The sequence below is a fragment of the Crotalus tigris genome, unplaced genomic scaffold (assembly GCF_016545835.1).
Source record: "Crotalus tigris isolate CLP2741 ecotype Arizona unplaced genomic scaffold, ASM1654583v1 scf7180000018125.1543573, whole genome shotgun sequence".
Classification (NCBI taxonomy): Eukaryota; Metazoa; Chordata; class Lepidosauria; order Squamata; family Viperidae; genus Crotalus; species Crotalus tigris.
The window spans coordinates 1,045,295-1,064,753 of NW_024096837.1; the positions used below are offsets into that span (position 1 = coordinate 1,045,295).

At 38.0% G+C, this 19,459-nt stretch overlaps 1 protein-coding gene across 6 annotated transcripts in view; it reads left to right on the forward strand.

The window, feature by feature from the left end:
- The window catches only part of ATP2B2 (ATPase plasma membrane Ca2+ transporting 2), a 190,080-nt gene that overhangs the window by 141,534 nt on the left and 29,087 nt on the right, over positions 1 to 19,459 (forward strand). For all 6 annotated transcript variants that reach the window (XR_005557277.1, XM_039348244.1, XM_039348240.1 and 3 more), the window contains 6 exons: positions 4,980 to 5,221; positions 5,719 to 5,953; positions 9,914 to 10,093; positions 11,754 to 11,841; positions 17,199 to 17,305; positions 17,829 to 18,020. Coding sequence is in view for 5 of the 6 variants with exons in the window: in XM_039348244.1 (XP_039204178.1) it covers positions 4,980 to 5,221; positions 5,719 to 5,953; positions 9,914 to 10,093; positions 11,754 to 11,841; positions 17,199 to 17,305; positions 17,829 to 18,020 (1,044 nt within the window). In the remaining variant the exon portion in view is untranslated. The remainder of the gene's footprint in view (positions 1 to 4,979; positions 5,222 to 5,718; positions 5,954 to 9,913; positions 10,094 to 11,753; positions 11,842 to 17,198; positions 17,306 to 17,828; positions 18,021 to 19,459) is intronic.

Here is a 19,459-nt window from a genome sequence, read left to right on the forward strand (position 1 = left end):
TACGTAATGCGGACTCAATCTTCTTATCCTCCGCCCTAAGTGCCTCATTTATGTTCCCAGGAATGCTAGCATTGGGAAACAATGAGTTCAATGGCTCATCAATCTCAGGAATCTCCAATAGGGAGGTCAGAGAAGGGGCAACATTGAATAATGTCTTCTCTACGGCACCAGGACTTGAGAGGGATCCTAAATTCTCCCATTGTTTTTGAACCATATTGAGAAAAAGGGGAGGGCAGGGGATATGGTTCTGAGAGACTGAGGGCTCAGTATATATGGCGTGGGGACCCTTGGATGTTGTAGGTGGGGTCTCCTGCTCTTGAGGGAGGTTTGCAGTTGTGCAGGCCTTGATTAGCAGGGAATTAAAAAGTGAATGGTCGAAGAGACCAACAGGAGGGGTGAGGTCAGATGAAGTGATACCTTCGCCCTCTGACGTAATCAGGCCCGATGGTTCAGCGCCTGTTGATTCTAGATCTGATGAAGGTTCATCCATGATATCTGGAGATTGGGAATGATACATGGATTGTGGGGGTGGCTGTTGGGCATTGGAAGCCATGAATTGAGCCACAGCCTGGGCTATCATGGACTGAAGGTAGTCTGGATTTAGAGTCTGGTTCTCAGGGGGGCGAAGCCCTGCTGCAGTGGGGGTGAATGTGGCCTGTGGGCCCAAATTAGGGGTATCCTGGCTAGTCAAGCCTGTCCCTGGAGCCGCTCTTGTGGCTGATTCTGGTTGGAAAATTCCCCTGGGGGGAGACCAGGCCCCTGGGGCTGAGGCACAATGTGAGGAGAGGGGTTCAAAAATGGACTTTCCCGTTGTGCCTGTCTGACCTGGGGAGGTTGCCCTCAGTCTGTGGGAGTTCTCTTCCCTCAACTGTGGATTAGTGGTTTCCCTGCTTGACTTGGCTCGCTTGGAATTATTCTTTCCACTTGCCTCAGTAGTTTTCCTCTTGGCCGGCCCATTGGTAGACTTCTCTGCCATGATGAATCTGCTTTGGGCTCAACCTCAGCAAAAACGTCCCCCCCTCTGCGTCGTAAACTTACTAAGGGAGCCCAGCAGAGATGATCCGGCCCAGTGAGGGAGGTGGGCAATGGGAGGTTGGTAGGCAGTGCATCCTTCCGGAACAAGCTTGCCCTCCCCAATCCAATCAGTCTTGTCAAGGTTCCTTAGATTCAGAGGCCTCTGCCTCTGATTGTGAGAAACTGCCTTCTGGAATGTTCCTGCAGGCAGTCTGGGCCTCTGAGATTCTCAAAATGGTAGCCGTGAGGTAATTCAAAATGGTGGCCGCAAGCTCTGCGCGCCAAAAATGGCCATTGGAAAGAAGACCTGTGAGGCCTGAGGCCTAAGCTGCGATGAGCCCTCATTCCAGGGAATCGCCTGGGCTCCTAGCGCAGCGGAGGGTGTTTGGATGGTCAGCTGGGAGGCGCTGAGGCTGGCCGAGGCCAATAAGGCCTCCAGGCCTCAGAAATTAAGTTCTTCTGAGGCCGAGGGACCTAGAAAGGCTCCCTCCAGGCCTGGCAAGCTTCATCGCCGCTTGCGGAGCCCCCCAGTCGATCGGCAAGGCTTACCCTTGCCTCCGGAGCCGCGGGAAGTCGGCGAATGAGGATCGGGCCCTCCGACAATCAGCTGGCAGCAGGGGAATCCTCGGGGCGGCAGCTGTCATTTCGGAGCTTCCGAAGCTGAGGAACGGCCCCCTGTAGGGGCTTGCCTTGTCTCAGGTGAAAATAAAAAAAACCAAAAAGAGTTGTCCTTAAGGAGAGTTCTCCGAAAAGAGAGGGGTTCCCTTGAAGGGAAGAGTCTGTAGATGCCCAGCCTGTCAGCCTAGCCAAGCTGTAGGCTGAGGGTGGATTTGATCACTAGATAATCCTGTATTAATATTATCAAATCACAATTAATGAGGATTGGAACTAAGCTAAAGAAATACAAAGTCTTCTGCTCCAGGAGCAAAGAAAAAACGCGTCTTAGAGCAAAGAGACTAAGTCTAAAACTGGGGTGCAGTTGGCACAGAGGGGGCAGTACTAAATTTCAGACTTAGTCTAATTGGAGCAGATAGATTAAGACAACCCATCCGTGGGTTCTCCATCCAATCATGCTGGAGAAAGCATATTATAAAATGAATAGACCTGAATTATTAAACATTTTGCAAAACAGTTTTCTGTCATGAGTAGGATACAGAATGGCAGACTGAGCCTTATAAACATAAATCACTAAGCAAGTAAACCAAAAATTAGCCACATTGTCTTGTAATGTCCAGAGACCAAAATAATAATTGTTTTCATTATCATTTAATTACTTTAATCATTTGTTTTGAAAATTAAGAAAAGTGTCTAAGAGCCTCTTAAGACTTATGAAGGCACTTGTCCTCCCATGACTTCTCTCTGGATTGTTATTGCATTTTCTTTACAGAGGACATGCTGTGAAGAATATTTGTAAAGTACTATTAGTGCAGGATAGTAGGGGGTTTATGTATGGTCAGGTACAATTCTAGATGATGGCAATAAGTTCTAAATGCTGAAGACCAGTATATGGATAGGCTGTTACCTTCTCCTGTATAACCCTGCTTATATATTGAGAATATCTGAAGATGCTCTTATAAGTACCAAACCCAAGAAGAAGGCTTGTCCATGGTTGCATCTGATGCTCAAAATTGCTGGTTCATTAGTTGCTTATTTTAACATTCCCAATATTTTTATAGGGGCGGGTGTATGTGTTTGAGTGTGTTTTCTTGCTATTTTGTATTCATATGTTTGCGTTTATTTGCTGTTAGGGGTGAATGGCCTATAAGTTCGAAGAGGATAAAGGGAATGTAAAACTTTTGATTAATAATCTGCTCTAGATTGACTGCAGTAATTTCTACTGCATGGAAATCGGTTTGGCAGGTAGATACAGTGAAAAAACAGCAACATATACTATCATCATTCTAAATGTATAATTAGTATCATGTTTATCAATGTCATGTTTATCTGTGAAACATGTACATTGAGATTGCTTATCGTTGGGAGTGTCCTTTGTTTAAACCACAAATCTCTTTCAGGTGGGTAAAAATTGGGGACTCTCACTGAGATTGGCTTGGGTTGGTAGGAGAGGGTACGAAGAAGTGTATGTACTTAAGGTTCTCCTGGATATTGGAACCACCAAGAGAGTTTCCAGAAGTCAGGCAAAAGTGAAGTATACCTTCAGATCTTTTGCACATTCTTTAAAGGATGTTACCTTGATCATTAATGAAAGTGAAACAGAAAGGTTGAACTGTCATATCTTGAGCTACATTTCTCAGTATGTCTTGTAATTCAGAATGTGTACAATTCACCTGGAAGTAAGCTCCTAAGTCATGCATCTGATCAAATGTATCCAGCCTATCCAAGCCTTTCTCCCCCCCCCCCCGGAAAGAAACATCTTAATATTGCATTTTTGTAGTACTTTCAGTTATTAGAAGACTTTTAGTTTACCTTAGGCTGATAGAACTGACAATCAGTCCAGAAGACTAAACATTTTACAATAACTGTATTGATTACAAAAATTTCTCAAGTACTTCTTACATTCTTGAAAGCAAGAAAATCATACTATGATTTTACATAGCAGTATTCCTCCACATGATACTCTTCAAATGACTTCAACTTCTACAATGCTTTCCTAGGCTGGGAACTATTTATTTTTATTTTATTTATATGTTAGACTTATGTTTGATTTTTTTTCCCTCAGGAGTTCCAAGTAATATGCTCCCTTCTTCTATTTCCTGGCAAGAGCCATTAAAACTGGGTCTCCCAACTCATAGTCTAAACATTATACTACCGTAAATGCCGGCGTATAAGACGACTTCCGCGAGCGCTGAAATCGGCGCCAAAGACGGGGGTCGTCTTATATGCCGAGTTGTCTTATACGCCGGAAATACTGGTAGTTTCCGGCGTATAAGATGACGTTCTAGGAATGCGGCCCGGCTATAAAGACGGGGGTCGTCTTATATGCTGGGTTGCCTAATACGCCAGCATATACGGTACATTAATTTTGGCAGTTGAAATCTGACAAATCTGGAGAGCTTAATTTAGATTAAGCTTGTTGATGGTCAAAATGCTTTCATGTCATTATTACATCCACTTTGCAGATTGAAAATTGTGAATGACTGACACTACCTTACTTCAAATTACTCAGTATCACTATACATAGCTATGACAGGATTTGCTCTGAGACCACCCAGTCTAAATCTAATGTTCAGATGAACTACAGAACAATTGTTTTCTTTTTGTTCATAAATATTAATCATTGCTTTGCAGCAAAGCAAATTTTAAGCTCTATTGCAGTTATATACGTTTTCAAGCTAGCTTTAAAGTAATACTTTGGAATCATTTTTTAAAAAATTCTACTTTAAAGTTCTTATGTTGGAACAAAGGGTAGAATAGAAATATTTTAAATGAATAGTTTTGTTTTGTTTTTTAATGCAATGAACAGACTATTTACTCTAAATTCCAAATAAAAAGTTACCTTAATTATATGTAGTTTACATCTAAGATTTTTATTGTTATGATATGGAAAACAATCAAACAATATAGTGACTTTTTCTGCTTGGTTTCACTTTAGAAAAGTGAAAGAGTCTGAGAGCAATGTGGAATAGAAACACTCTTAAACAAATCTCTTGCACTTACATCTGTCTCAGTGTCCCCATGGTCCCATGATCAAAATTGTGATGCTTGGCAACTGGCGTGTATTTACCACAGTTGCAGCATCCTGGAATCATATGCTTATCATTTACAACTTTTCCAGGGGGATTTCCACACGCAATAGGGAAGGGGAACCTGGTTCGCTTAACAACTGCACGATTCACTTAATGACAGTCCCAATTCTGGTTATAAGTTGAAGTCCCAATTCTGGTTATAAGTTGAAGGCTAACTAAAAATGATAATAATAGGGAAGAACTACAGTCATCACAGATGAGATCAGGTGCGGATGCTAAATGACAAACCCTGAAGTCCAATTCTTTTTCTCTCCTTAGCCACCAGAAAAGGAAGGTGGTCTACCTCGTCAGGTTGGCAACAAGACAGAATGTGGATTGCTTGGATTTCTTTTGGATCTAAAGCATGATTATCAGCCTGCTCGGATTAAAATGCCTGAAGAGAAACTCTACAAAGTTTACACATTTAACTCTGTGAGAAAGTCAATGAGCACTGTCGTTAAAATGCCAGATGACAGCTTCCGAATGTATAGCAAAGGGGCTTCTGAAATTGTCCTAAAGAAGTATGTGCACGGTATTTGTTTTGAAACCCTTTTTCACTAATTCTGTATGGAAGTGAATATATACCACTGCCACAGATAGTCAGATTGATGTGTGCCCACTGAATCTTCAAATCTCCATAAAAAGAATGAGACATTCTTTTATGTAAAATTTGCAATACATTTCTTTTTTTAGTGTATCATCATTTACTGGACAGTTCTGAGCAAAATATGTATCAAGTGTCACCAATCTCTATTTCTTTATTATAAGTACTTGCTTTGAGCAGGATTTGAACTAATGCATAAAGGAAAGTGGTAAAGAGATCTTTTGACACATCTCTTTCTTTAGAAAAACTTTATTTTGTTAATTGGAATTTCACCACTCATTAATTCGGGAAAGTATGATCCAAGCTGCCGCTGCTATATTAGTTTTTAAATTTTATCCTAAATGCCATAATCTAACCCACCCCTCTCAGTTGTTTGCAGTTGTGATCCAGTCATTTGTTTTCCTTTTTTTCCAGATGTTCTAAGATTCTTAATGCTGCAGGTGAGGCTCGCATTTTTAGACCTCGTGATAGAGATGAGATGGTTAAGAAAGTGATTGAGCCCATGGCCTGTGATGGATTGAGAACCATCTGTGTTGGTTTTCGAGACTTTCCCAACGATCCTGAACCAGATTGGGACAATGAAAATGATATTTTAACTGATCTTACCTGCATTTGTGTGGTTGGCATAGAAGATCCTGTAAGAGCAGAGGTAAAAATATTTTAAAACAAAACAAAAAACCCAAGAAGCTGAGAGGGTCTTTTCACCCTGTGTGTAGTAAAAAAAATAAAAACATCAGGTGTTTTTTTTTTTTAAAGTCAACTTTTCAATATTTCCAAACATAATGCAATACAAAAACAATATGTACAACTGAATATCTGAACACCTTTAGAATTCTCATTTGACTATCAGAAATGGAACTAATACTGCATGCTTAGTGAATTTGTGGTTGATGAAAGGAAGACAGTAGAAACATTTGTTTTCTTGGGCTCCAGAATAAAGATGGACAGGGTGCTGGAAATTAATTCTAGAGAGGAAAACAATAGTAGACCTAGACTGGATTGTGAAGCTGAAGGGCTTTTCAAAAACAACAAAGATCAGAATAGTTAAAGCAGTAGACTTCTGGAAGTCTGTAAAAGCTAAACACAAAAAAAGTGAAAGAGAAATATAGATGCTTCTGAACCGTGACCATGAAAAGTACCAAGGATTGCAAGAAGAATCAGTCATTCCTTGACCACAGAAAGACTAATTGCTCCCTTGAGGGGATGTGCAGCAAGCAGAAGCTCACATAATTTTGGCAAGCATGCAATGAAAAGAACAAAGTAGAACTAGAATGAATAGATGCAATCAAAGAAATTACTGGAGAGCCTTTACAGGTTGAAATGGCAAGCTTTCAATTATAGAATGCCCCAGAATCAGGCATACTCTGTGACACTTAACTAGTTAACTAGCATTGATTTCAATCATTCTTATTCATTTTGATAGAAACGTCCTTTCATCATTTGGTTTGAAAGTTTGGGTGGGGTGAAGCAGCTTATGAAATGACTGGGGATGTATGTGACAGTCCTACATTGTTATTCACTACGGTACTTTCTTCCGTAATGTGCAAGTAAAGAGAACTGTTCAGGGAGGAAGCTAGCAGCAGCCCCACTCTATTTCTAGACACAATAAGACAAGCTTTAAAATACCAGAATAAATGATTGTTTCCAGTCAGAATCCAGTGATTCTGACTGGAAACTTATACATTTTGTTTGCAAGAGATAGAAATTTAACAGAACTGGAAGGTGGATTTTACTGACTCATGGAGGACAGCTTTGTTTATTATTTTTTGCTTTCACAATTGTATTCTTTTGAAAAGACTATTATAATTATAGTTTATTCGCTTTTTTTTTAAAAAAAATCTGAGATAGCAACAATGACCTACTGGTGTGGAGAAAGTTTTCAGCAGTTTACATACCTCTGGTATAAGTCCACACTGAGATTCCCAGCATTTTAAGTATGGGCCATAGGGTAGGCAACCTTGGATCTTTTATGACTCATGGATTTCAACTCCCATGCTGGCTCAGGAATTCTGGGAGTTGAAGTCCACGAGTCATAAAAGAGCCAAGGTTGCCTACCCCTGATATAGTAGAACAAATTAGTTTAGAATGGTTCATATAATTGCTTTATTGTGACAGAAGTGATACTTTAACATTTATTTCACCAGGGACCAGCTTGTGTTAAAGGTAATTTAAGTGCTTTTTTCAACTGTCTTATGAATCCCAGATAAGAGGATACTTAACTTTCCTTCCAAATATATATTTAAAAAAATGTATGAAATTTACCCTGAAAACTTCAACTTGAAGATACAAAGATTAAGTCTCCTGGGAAAGCCGTTCTTCACTTCTAAAATGTCATATCCTGGAGTAGCTATTTCCCCTATGGTTGGAAATTGCATAGTCAGAGAATCCTGTTCGCATTTGTGTTAGAAAGTTGTGATGCAGCTCATATCAAATCAGTCCAAGTTTATTATTCTGCAGATTTGTTCAAGGATTCATTTATTCATTTATTTTATATTTCACATTTTACTAACTTATGGGTTTACCATAGGTTGTAATATCTATATTGCTCTCTTTCTTATGAACTAATCAGTAGTTATAACTGAATTAAGAGACATGCTTAATTATTAGCACTTCTGCCAACAGCTGGATGCCTGGAGGGAAAGGAAGGCAACCATGTAGTGAGAGAAAAGGCAATTATAGTCATTACATAGTGATAATGGGGAGCTCTGAATGTGGATATAAAATACATGAAGATAAAACAGATTTTACTGATTGCCCTGTAGCTGATGGAGGAATTGCTTAATTCAATAGACAGAAAAATTGAGATAATTGATCTACAAAATCAAAGAACAGTTTTTTAATCATCCCTATAGTACAGGGGTCTTCAAACTTGGTCCTTTTAAGACTTGTGAACTTCAACTCCCAGAATTCCTCAGCCTGGCTGAGGAATTCTGGGAGTTGGTGTCCTCAAGTCATAAAAGGACCAAGTTTGAAGACTCCTGCTACAGTGGATTACTTTTTAAACAAATCCTGGAGTTTGAGTCATATCCTATAGTAAGCACAGCACAGCATAGCATGGCCTTATTTCTCTGTTGGACTTGTTGAGATAGAGATGGAGAGTTGTTCCTGGGCCTCAGGTGCTCTCTGAGCTACTTTCTTTGTGGCTCCTCTCACTACCTCTCATGCTCAGTGTCAGAAAGCTAAGAAGGCCTATCTGGCAAGCCACCAGATAATACCAAACCCAAACCAACAAACTAAAAACAACAACAATAACATCCTAGAGCAGAGATCCCCAACCCTTTGGACACCAGGGACTGGTTCCGTGGAGATAGGTTTTTCCGCAGACCGAAGGGTGCATGGTTTTATGTGCTGCCTGCATCTTGTGGATGGGGCTTTGCTTGTTTGTGCGGCCTGGTTACTGGCATGGTGAAGCCCAGTACTGGTCCATGGACCGGGGGTTAGGGACCCCTGTCCTAGAGGAAAACTAAGAAAACCCATTCCATAGTGTTCTTAACAAATTGCCAGAAGATCTTCTTGACTTGAGGAGACTTTATTTGTATTCATCACAGCATGGCAATTATTTTTTAACTATTATAAAGCAAGGAGTATGCAAAAACTGTAATGTGAACCTTATATGAGATTAATGCTATATAAAAAAATCCCATAATCCTAGCTCTTCCCTCCTTGCTATGCCCGCTGCAACCCTTAATCTCTTGAAAATATGAAACACTTATTTTGCTGTGGGTTGTAGTGGTTCTTCAGTGTTACATTCAATTTCGATGAAAAAGCTAAATAATTTTATGCCTGTAATACCGCTACATTAAACTGTAGACTGTTAATCATTTTTAAACATTTTATAGAAACGTTAGTATATGGAAACAACATTATAACACATAATAAAAGGGAGGGGTGGAAGAAATATAAAAAGAAAAGAAACTTAAAACTTGGAGATCAAGAGCAGACCACTCCTGCTCTGTACAAATGTTAACATCCTACTAGTTGATTCAAACAGGCTTATCACCATGGCAGTGCACAGTTGTGGTTTATGAGAAATGTGATCCTTCACTAGCAGTTCTTTTCCACTTCCACAAATGGTATGTGCTTTTCAGGTAAATCGATTGGAGCATATTATTATTTTATGTTAAAGAAATAGCAGAACAAATTTGTGCCACTGTGTTGATATTTGCTTACTTAACACTCATCTTCTTTTTAGTATTAAGATTTCTTATGCTTCCCGTATTTTATTTTCAAATTAAATTCTTTTAAAATTCTATGTTGAATTATGAGCAGACTCTTATTAGGATTTTCATCTCCTTTCAAAAGTAAAATATCAATTCCTTATTAGCAATCAAATTGTTTCTAAGGACATAAGGGGAAAAAAGTCTATAAACTGGTAATTAGAGTACATAGCATTCTGCAAACTGTTCAGAATATCTCTTTGTCATATCTTAGGGACTGTATATTCTTACAACTCCAAAAGCCCATGATGTCTCTCTTGTTTTATTTTAATAATGATGCAATTTTTAATATTTGAAAATATTTCATTCCAAAATACAGTTCCGATGAGTTTTTATTATGCTATATACTGCTTTTCTGTTCCATCTTCCATTCTATCTCACTGTTTGATTAGGTCCCAGAAGCCATAAGAAAGTGCCAGCGAGCTGGAATTACAGTCCGCATGGTTACAGGAGATAACATCAATACAGCTCGTGCCATTGCCATAAAATGTGGAATTATTCACCCTGGTGAAGATTTCCTCTGTATTGAAGGAAAGGATTTTAATCGAAGGATTCGGAATGAGAAGGGAGATGTAAGTGGTGTGCAGAGAGATATAATATATTGTGCCCAATTGTTAAAGACCTGGAAAGATAAAGCAATTGTTCGTTTTTAATGTGCTGCCCTCATTTGTTTTTGTTTTTTTTAGTTTTCTGTGCAACAGATATACAGTAATCCAAAAATGGCAATACTATAATATTAAATGCTGACAGAAATTGTCAAGAGTAATTCAAACCCATGCATACATTTCAATTTTCCTTGCTGCTCATTTGTGCATCAAAATGTGGTACTGTTTCAAAAAGCTCCACTCCTGTTTTATGTGTTCCCTGTTCCTTTTAATAAGTGACTTGCACTTCCATGGAAACAACATCTGAATTGATAAACAGTAGTTTTCACCATTCCTCAAAAGCAGGATTGAAGCATAATTTGCAATCCTTTTTAAAGAGATTATGTAATGTGAAGTTGCTCTTTGAGCTTGGTTTTTTTTTTTTTTTTTTTTTTTTTTTGCTTGAAAATGTTTTATTACACAACTAGGTAATACCATTAGTGCAAACCCAGCTAGGTCCCTTACACTGATGATGCTATCTTTTGTTGTTAACTGCGAAGTCATGTCCGACCCATCGCAACCCCATGGACAACATTCCTCCAAATCTTCCTGTCCTCTACCATCGTAATTAAACATCTGCAGAAAAACAACCAAGTTCAGAGAGCACCAAGCACAGTTCAACCTTGAGCTATTCTCCCAAAGAAGAGGGAGTCAAGTTATTCTCCAAGGCACCTGAAAGCAGGACAAGAAGCAGTGGATGGAAACTGATCAAGAAGAGAAGCAACCTAGAACTAAGGAGAAATTTCCTGACAGTTAGAACAATTAACCAGTGGAACAACCTGCCTCCAGAAGCGGTGAATGCTCCAACACTGGAAGTTTTTAAGAAGAGACTGGACAGCCATTTGTCCAAAATGGTATAGAGTTTCCTGCCTGAGCAGGGGGTTGGACTACATGACCTCCAAGGTCACTTCCAACTTTACTACTACTACTACTACTACTACTACTACTACTACTACTACTACTACTACTACTACTATTTAATCCACAGTTTACCACCAGGAAGATTGAAATAACACAGAAAACTTGAAAATTCCAGTTATTCTTTTTGTGTTCATTCAAGCTGAAAAGCATTTTTATTAATATTCTTTTTATATAATCATAACTATAAAATGTTCACAATACAGGTCAGCCTTCTGCTCTCCCGCTCTTCCGTTCCTCCCTCCCTCCATAAATTTTTTTATTATAAGACTTATCCCACTTATAAAGTGATGCTTATTTTTAATTGTAGAAATTTGCAGCCTTAAAATGAGGATTATTTTTTAAGATATGACAGAAATCTATTCTACATTTAATCACAAGTGTTTTTGTGAGTTTAGAAAATTCCTATTTCAGTTATAAAAAAACTGATAAAGAAACTGCACAAAAAATAATCTGGTATTCATCAGGAATATTTAGAACAAGTTGTTGAAAGCAGCACAATATTAAAAAAATAGTACAACAATATTATTCAGACAACAATATTAATTTGATTGAGGATTGGAATATTTCTTTTCATCCTTAAAAGTGATATTTTTTTAAAAAAATGGCACTAAAATGCATTGAAGACTGACAAATGGATTCTTTTTGTTACTCTTTTTACTATTTTCAGATAGAGCAGGAACGCATTGATAAGATATGGCCAAAACTTCGTGTCCTTGCTCGTTCATCACCCACAGATAAACATACCTTGGTAAAAGGTAAGTCTGCACTTTGGATGTATCTCTATATATTTATTATTCTATGAGGACTTTTGTAGAAACTTAAACAGTTTGCTTGCTTGACACAATTTCCTGAATGTAGTCATAATCCACATAGTCCCAAGAAATTAGATGTAACAAGTTTTTGATGATAAAATTTATTTACACAGAATGGCAAATTACAAAAAAACAAAAACAAAACCATAATACAAGAATGTGGTCCATGTCAGTGCTGCAGGTGTTCTGTAGTGTTTGGATACTTTTACAGGGAATCATATTTTCCATTAAAATCTATAAGTGCCCTCTCACAAATATTATATTTTTCTATGCATTTTTGCAATACAGTTTTTCTATCAAACTATTCCATTTTTAAAAAGGACATTTCCTTATTCCATTTTTTTTAAGAAAGAAAGCTGGGATGCTGGTGGTAGTATGTCCCCTTTTCAAGAGCCATCCTTGGACCCAATGATTTTAGACAACTATTGGATTGCAGCTACAGAGAATCCTGGAAGAAACAGATTATTTCAGTCACATTTCAGTCCAATATTCAGTACGGCAACAACTTTGGTCATGCTTATTAATGAATAGTGATGGTGTTGGGATAAGAGGTTATTCTTATGCTCCTTGATCTCTGAGTGACTTTTGGTTTGGTTGATCAAGGTATCCTCTGGACCAATTCTGAATGTTGGAGATTGGCAGCACTGTTTTACAGTTGTCTTCCTTCAGGACTGGTTCCAATCATTATTAAGAGGGAGAGATCAATCCATATGCTTCTTCTTTGTGAAGAGTGCCATGCTTTCCCCCTCCTATTTAATATGTACATGAACCACTATGCAAGTTATCACTGGTTTGGGGTTCAGTATGCTGTTGTTATCTATTCTGTATTTAGACTCCAGGCTATTGAAGTTTTGATCCAATGTCTGTAGGTTGTGTGGACTTGAGTGGGGATGAACTGTCTTGAGTCCAATCCTACCAAAACCAGGTGGCTGCAGATATTAGGACTAGAGCTGGGGATATTTCAACTTCAGCTTGGATGGAAATGTACTTCTCCTTTCAAGGGTGATGCACAAGTTGTGGCTCTGGCGAAGAAGGTCCTTGCACAGCTTCCTCTTGTTTACTAGTTCCACCCTTTCCTAGACTGAGAAGCCCTTCAGATAGATACTCATATTCTAATCATTTCACAGTTTGACTACTGCATGTGTTGTATATGGGGCTATTGGAAGCAACTGTTCCAAAATCCAGTGGCATGGGTAGTAATGGGTGTGCCTTAGTATGCGTATGTGAACCTTTCTTCATGAGCTGCAATGGTGGCCATTTTGTTCTGGGCATGTTTCAAGTCACTGGTTATAACATCTATGGAGATTCTCAGTCATCCAGGTCATAGTTATCCCAAAGGTGCTTTTTCATGAGGCAACTGTACTTTGTTGTTTTTCTTTGAAGATGTTTCTCTTCTCATCCAAGTCAGAGCTGAAGAATCTTCTTGGATGAGAAGTGAAATATCTTCAAATAAAAACAAGAAAGCCCACTTGCCTTGTGAAAAAGCACATTTGGGACACTGGTCCCAAACCTATGAAGCTTTACATGGCTTGGGCCTATTTGGGAGACTGCCTATGTCCCATGGTATCTGACTCAGTGGGCAGCCTGCCAAGTCTAGAGTGCTCTGGGTCCCATCTTTCAACACCCAAGAAGAGTGTTTATTGTGACACTGGCCTTCTAGAATGAAGTTCTATAATCCACTAACTCTCAACCTGATGATATTCTGGAAAGCATCAGGTTCCTGGTTGTTCCCTCAGATCCCTGGGCTAGGGTGGATGGAGCCCCTGAGAGATATGTTCTGTGTATGTTTGCTGGACTGCCATCTTGTTTTTTTGTTCTTTTTTACTTCTTTATTTATTTTGTTTCTGACTTATCATATTGTATATTATTGTTGTTCCATTATTAGCTTCCCAAAGTTTTTTAGAGTTGGGCAGCCCCTAAATTGAATAAATTAAATTAAATTATACTTACTTCAAACATATTTTCACACATCTTTCTTAATGCATACTATATTTTTTAAACTACTCCAACCAAGAGCAATAGTTGCCAGCAAGATCCAGATGTCCAAAATTAGACTATCCTTTGTGAAATACCCATATTTTGACGTAAAAGAATTCAACAGTCTTTGCATTTGTATATCTTTTTCCATTGTCTTCCCATGTCACTTCAGAGCCAAATCATTTTTGTTGTCTTCCACCCTAGGAGTTGGCCATTTTATTATTTATGCTAGTCTTTACAACATATACTGTTGTTGCTCTCCAGTTTAATAATAATTATGCCTTTGGTACTGATCATAAGAAGTGGAGCTTGTGGCCTTCTCACTTCATTGTCCAACTATAAAACTAACAGTGTAACAACAATAACATACAATATGACGAGTCAGAAACAAAATAAAGAAGGGTCAAAATATCTTTTCTAAAATAATGCATACAAAGCCACATGGCTGTACATTTGAAACTTTCAATCTAACATTTGCTTTATTTGATGTCAGAAATCCTGCTAAAACCTTTATACTGTTAGCATCTTGCAGAATTAGGCTCTCAAATTCATCCCACAGTCTGCATTAAAAGATGCAACCCTTTCCAATTACTCATCCACCTAATATAGAATAGGACAAAAATGAACTCTTTTGTGGAGGAAATGCAGTTAGCAGGGTTGAGGGAGGGTAAAAATGAATCTAAATGAGATGGGTTGCAGAGCATAAGATTGCAGCATAAAAACCTGAATGTCTTATATAACTTCAATTTAAAACAGTGGTGAAAGCACTCAGCAAACAGCAGAGCCGGCAGGAAAAGAGAAGAATAATGCCTGTAATGGAAGAAGAGTGCTTTTGGTTTGGGAACATTTTTAGCTTTTTTTAAATGAAGTTCATTTAAAGTTACACAGAATTATTTGAGACATTTAGTTTTGACAATATGCATGTTGTTCAGCTTGAAGGATTAATAAGGATCTCACTTTTTTCTTATTCAACTATCAGGTGTACATGCATATTTCACACCTATCTATGCTTTTTGAAAATTAGAATCTATCAATAGATTCCAACTCTGTGGATGAGGAGCATAATTTATTTGCATTACTGTCACTGAATTTGGACTTTAAGATCTTCACTCTTCTGATATATTCACTACTAACTTCTTGACTTCAATGTGTTTGATGTTGTTAGCCTGAAGATTGTCTAGATATTTGTGGTGATCTTCTTCATCCAAACTCTTGATGTTTTACTACTTATCTGACCCAGATTTTGTCTCTTACAAACTGCTTAGAGAGGGCTTATGATGAAGCAATATATAAGTCTACATGCTATCCCCTCCTGAAGGTAAGGATGGCACATTTGTCCTGTCCAAACTCCATTGCAATGTCTTGAATGTATATATAGACAGTGCTGAAAACAGTGATTCTATTTCACATGGTATTTTTCAATTCAGCTTCCGATCATCCATTTACAGGATGTGAGTATAACCTGGTCTACTTTTTCAGTATTGTTGACAGATGCAATGACAAACAGTAGTGGTGATATAATCTCCTTAAAGATTCCTCTCTTGATGTTATATTCTCCCATTCAATTACCATTCACCAGCAACTGTGCCTTCCATTGTGCATTGATCTTTGCACAAAGGTTCTGATTTTTCTACTGATTCTTGTTAGTTCTAGGCATTTGATTATCCAGTCATGTGGCAGGGAGTTAAATGCCTTTTTATAATCAATCCAAACTATGTTCAAGTTGATTTTCCTTATCTTACAATTTTCCAAAGTAATTTTGTCAATTAGGAGCTGATCTTTTGTCCCTTAGCTGTATAAGCAGTTTTCTTTCTGCTCAGATGAAAGAGCTTATTTTCAAGTAGCTGCAGTGGGCCTGCATCAGCTACCAGACCAGTTAGCACTTTTAAATTTGTTGCTAAGCAGATAATTGGCCTGTAGTTGCCTAGGGCTAACCTTTTGTTAGATCTTTTATTATCAGCTAGTTTCTCAGATGTTAACCTATTCTCAGTTTCACTCTTTGTGGTAGAAACTGTTGTTAGACAGTTTGGCAATAAGTAAGTGTAGGCTAGTCAGATGTTTCAACCAGAACAATGCAGTTATCTTCATCTGATGCTGACCAATTCTTGATCTTCCTTACTCTTTTCTCCACCATTTCTGCTGTTATTATAAGTTCTTTCAACTCCCCCTCTTTTTTATCTTCTTTATCCAAGCTGCACTGTATTGTCTTTCTATTATCGCATACCTGTGCTCAGAACTGTACTTATTTTTCTTTGCAGCTATTGATTAGTTCATTATAATTTTTTTTGTTGATGGATTGGTAGAAAACTTTCTAATTTAATTGAAATTGGAGATTCTGTGTGTAGCATGCATTTCAAATTTCATCTCTGCTAATTTTCTTGGCTATGGCTGCTTTCTTAATATTCCTCATCTCTAGGTGGAGTCTAGGACAATTGATTGTGGGGACATTTTCCTGCCCACAAATAAAATTAATCAAATTTTAGCAATGCCTGGGACACTCTGAGTAATGTGAATATAAAATTGGAAGACTTGATCCATAAGTAATAAGATAAATCTGGGTACTATACCTTAGTTATAGGTAATAGGTTAGATAGATGTTCTTGTGATCCTCAAGATGTCATGTGATCAAACCCTTTTTTATATGCACTATATATGAGAGATGTGTAAAAAGGAGAAAGACTTACCACCCATAAAGCACTTAACAGAATAATAGAGTTGGAAGGGACCTTGGAGGTCTTTCTAGTCCAACCCTCTTCACAAATAGGAGACCCTATATCATTCTGGATAAATGGCTGTCCAATCTGTTTTTAAAAACCTCCAGTGAGCACCCACAACTTCTGAAGGCAAGTTGTTCCACTGGTTAATTGTTTTCACTGTCAAGAAATTTCTGAAAGTCTGGGGACCAGCTATTTCTGCTTGCTCAGTACAGTTGATAGGGTAGACACCCTCCAATCAATGAAACTGATGATCAAACGGTGTCACCTGCCAAAACCCTAAAAGAAGCCCTTCTCTATTTTGCCTGTCTGCTGGAATATCATCTTCATAGAAATCTGTCTGATGCACCTTGACTATTTTTGAAAAGTCTTTGAAAGCTTGATTTATTCCCCAAGACTTGGATTAGGATGGTAGTAAGAGCCTTTTAAGATGTTTTATGGTACTTGCATGTTTTCTTCTGAGGCATACATTTTTTGTTCATTTTTAAAAAATCTCTGTTGCTCTTAACGTTGCATGTTGCTCAGATTGGAGTTGGGTAGATTTCTAACATACATATATGCATGACATATTTAAATGGTTACTTAAGAATGCATTGCCATATTTTGCAGGTATCATTGACAGCACGCAAGTGGAGCAGAGGCAGGTTGTAGCAGTGACTGGCGATGGAACTAATGATGGACCAGCTCTTAAAAAAGCTGATGTTGGCTTTGCAATGGTATATTTCAGTTTATTTCTGGTTTCAATTTGATCTATTACTGTGAGTGAATGCATTGCTTTGGAATTTGGGTTAAATATTCCCCCAAAGTTTCTTTTAATGATGAAAAAGTTTTCTCAATGATTCTTTCAATCTGCTGTTATGCTGCAATATATTTTAATAATATTAGTTCGTATTATATTTTGGCATTACTTGGATTTTCTAAATGATTTTGAAAATATGTCCACTGGAAGGGCAGTTGGGTAACAGCTAAAACTTCAGCTCTGAGCAATGTGCCAGATCACAAACAGATTCCAGTATGCTTGCCATCTGCTGTGCAAAGTCTGTTGAAGTGAGCTAGTCCAAAAAATTATTTTCACACTCTTTTTGGATCTTGACCACTATTTTATTCATCAATAGATATTTAAAGATAAAGTTTTCTGAAAAAAACTTCCTTTTTTATGACCCTATTCGGGTGCTCATTCAAACCAATTTTGTATTACTCCTTCTAGTGAATTACTGTTGGTGTCTCTTCATTTTTCAGGGTATTGCAGGAACAGATGTGGCAAAAGAAGCTTCTGATATTATCCTCACAGATGATAACTTCAGTAGCATTGTGAAAGCTGTAATGTGGGGCCGTAATGTTTATGACAGTATCTCTAAGTTCCTGCAGTTCCAGCTTACCGTAAATGTGGTGGCTGTGATCGTGGCTTTCACTGGTGCTTGCATTACCCAGGTAAGGCTGAGAGTAAACTAAAGAGAGACGTGCCATTATTGGATCCAGACTATACAACCCAATATCAACTCAAGGTCCATTCTTTCTCACTTTTTCTTTCCCTTGACTTCTTCCCCTAACTTGTTATGTCTTTCCCTTGTCTCATCTTCATCCAGTTTGATCCTCCCCCTGACTGTCTTCTCTTTCTTTTCCTTTTCTATTGCCATTGCAGTTCTCTGCATTCCATCTTCATGTTGTCACCCTTCCCATGCTGTATTTTATAGAAAATTTGTTTTAATCGATATTTTCTTCTGACAGATACACACACACACACGCACACACTTTTTTTTTTAACATATGCCAGTTGTAAACATGTGAAATATAGTATCATGATTTTCAAAAGTTGTGGAGCAGAGAAGAGTCTCTCTCTCTCTCTCTCTCTCTCTCTCTCTCTCTCTCTCTCTCTTTCTTTCTTTCAGGGTGTGTGTGTTTGTATGTATCCCTGTGTGTGTGTGTGTGTGTGTACACACACACACACACACACACAGTGCATTGTCTATAGAAGCTTGTAACAAAATATACCTTTGAAAACATAGTGCAGTTATTCACATAGCACATATTGTTCACTCTGGTGCAACAGGAAAATTAAGCCTCATGGAGCAAATTATGAATAAGTCATTAGGTGTACTGTAAAGAATAAGTTTATCTTGTCATCATGATATGGCCAAGTGAAACCTGAGGCAGTCTCTTTTGGAAGCTACAACATTGAAACTCCTCCCAAGTTACTCTGCTAAATTTTTCAAGGTGTTCAAAGGTTGTAACTATTGATTTCTTCAGGGGTATTAGTCCCTCTGAGTAACAAAACCTCAGAGGAAGCACTACAATTAAAAACATGCAGGGGTGGGAAAAGCCAGGTCAACATTTACAATAAGTAATATTTGGTTACACTATGCAACACAAATAAGCAAATAAAAATCAAGACAGGAATACTTTAGAGAAAAGAGTGTACTTCTTTGACTACTCAGAATAGATTTCTGTCTTGTTTACTGCTAGGTTTGCACAATATGCTAAGCCAAAACCCAACCAACCACATTTTAATTATCAGTCATTGTATATTTTAATGATTTAAGAAGTTTGGACTTCATCTATTTTTCCATGGCTTTAGTTTGTATGTAGAAGGATGTTATTGCTGGGAGGATTAAAATATATTGAATGAACACATCAGAAAACAAAACAGTTTGACTGAATTGTGCAGAATAGTAGACAATTACTAGAGTCACCTTAGCAACATGCAGTGATTGGTACTGTGGAATAGTGAGAATGCTGTGCTATCCAAAGCAACAGCTGACAATTGCACATGTGCAATTCAGAGGATGGATCAAAGTCAGAAATTTGCTTTTCATTACATACTGTGGTTCTTTTGGATTTTACTGACACTTGCACATGGGCTGAGAACAGCA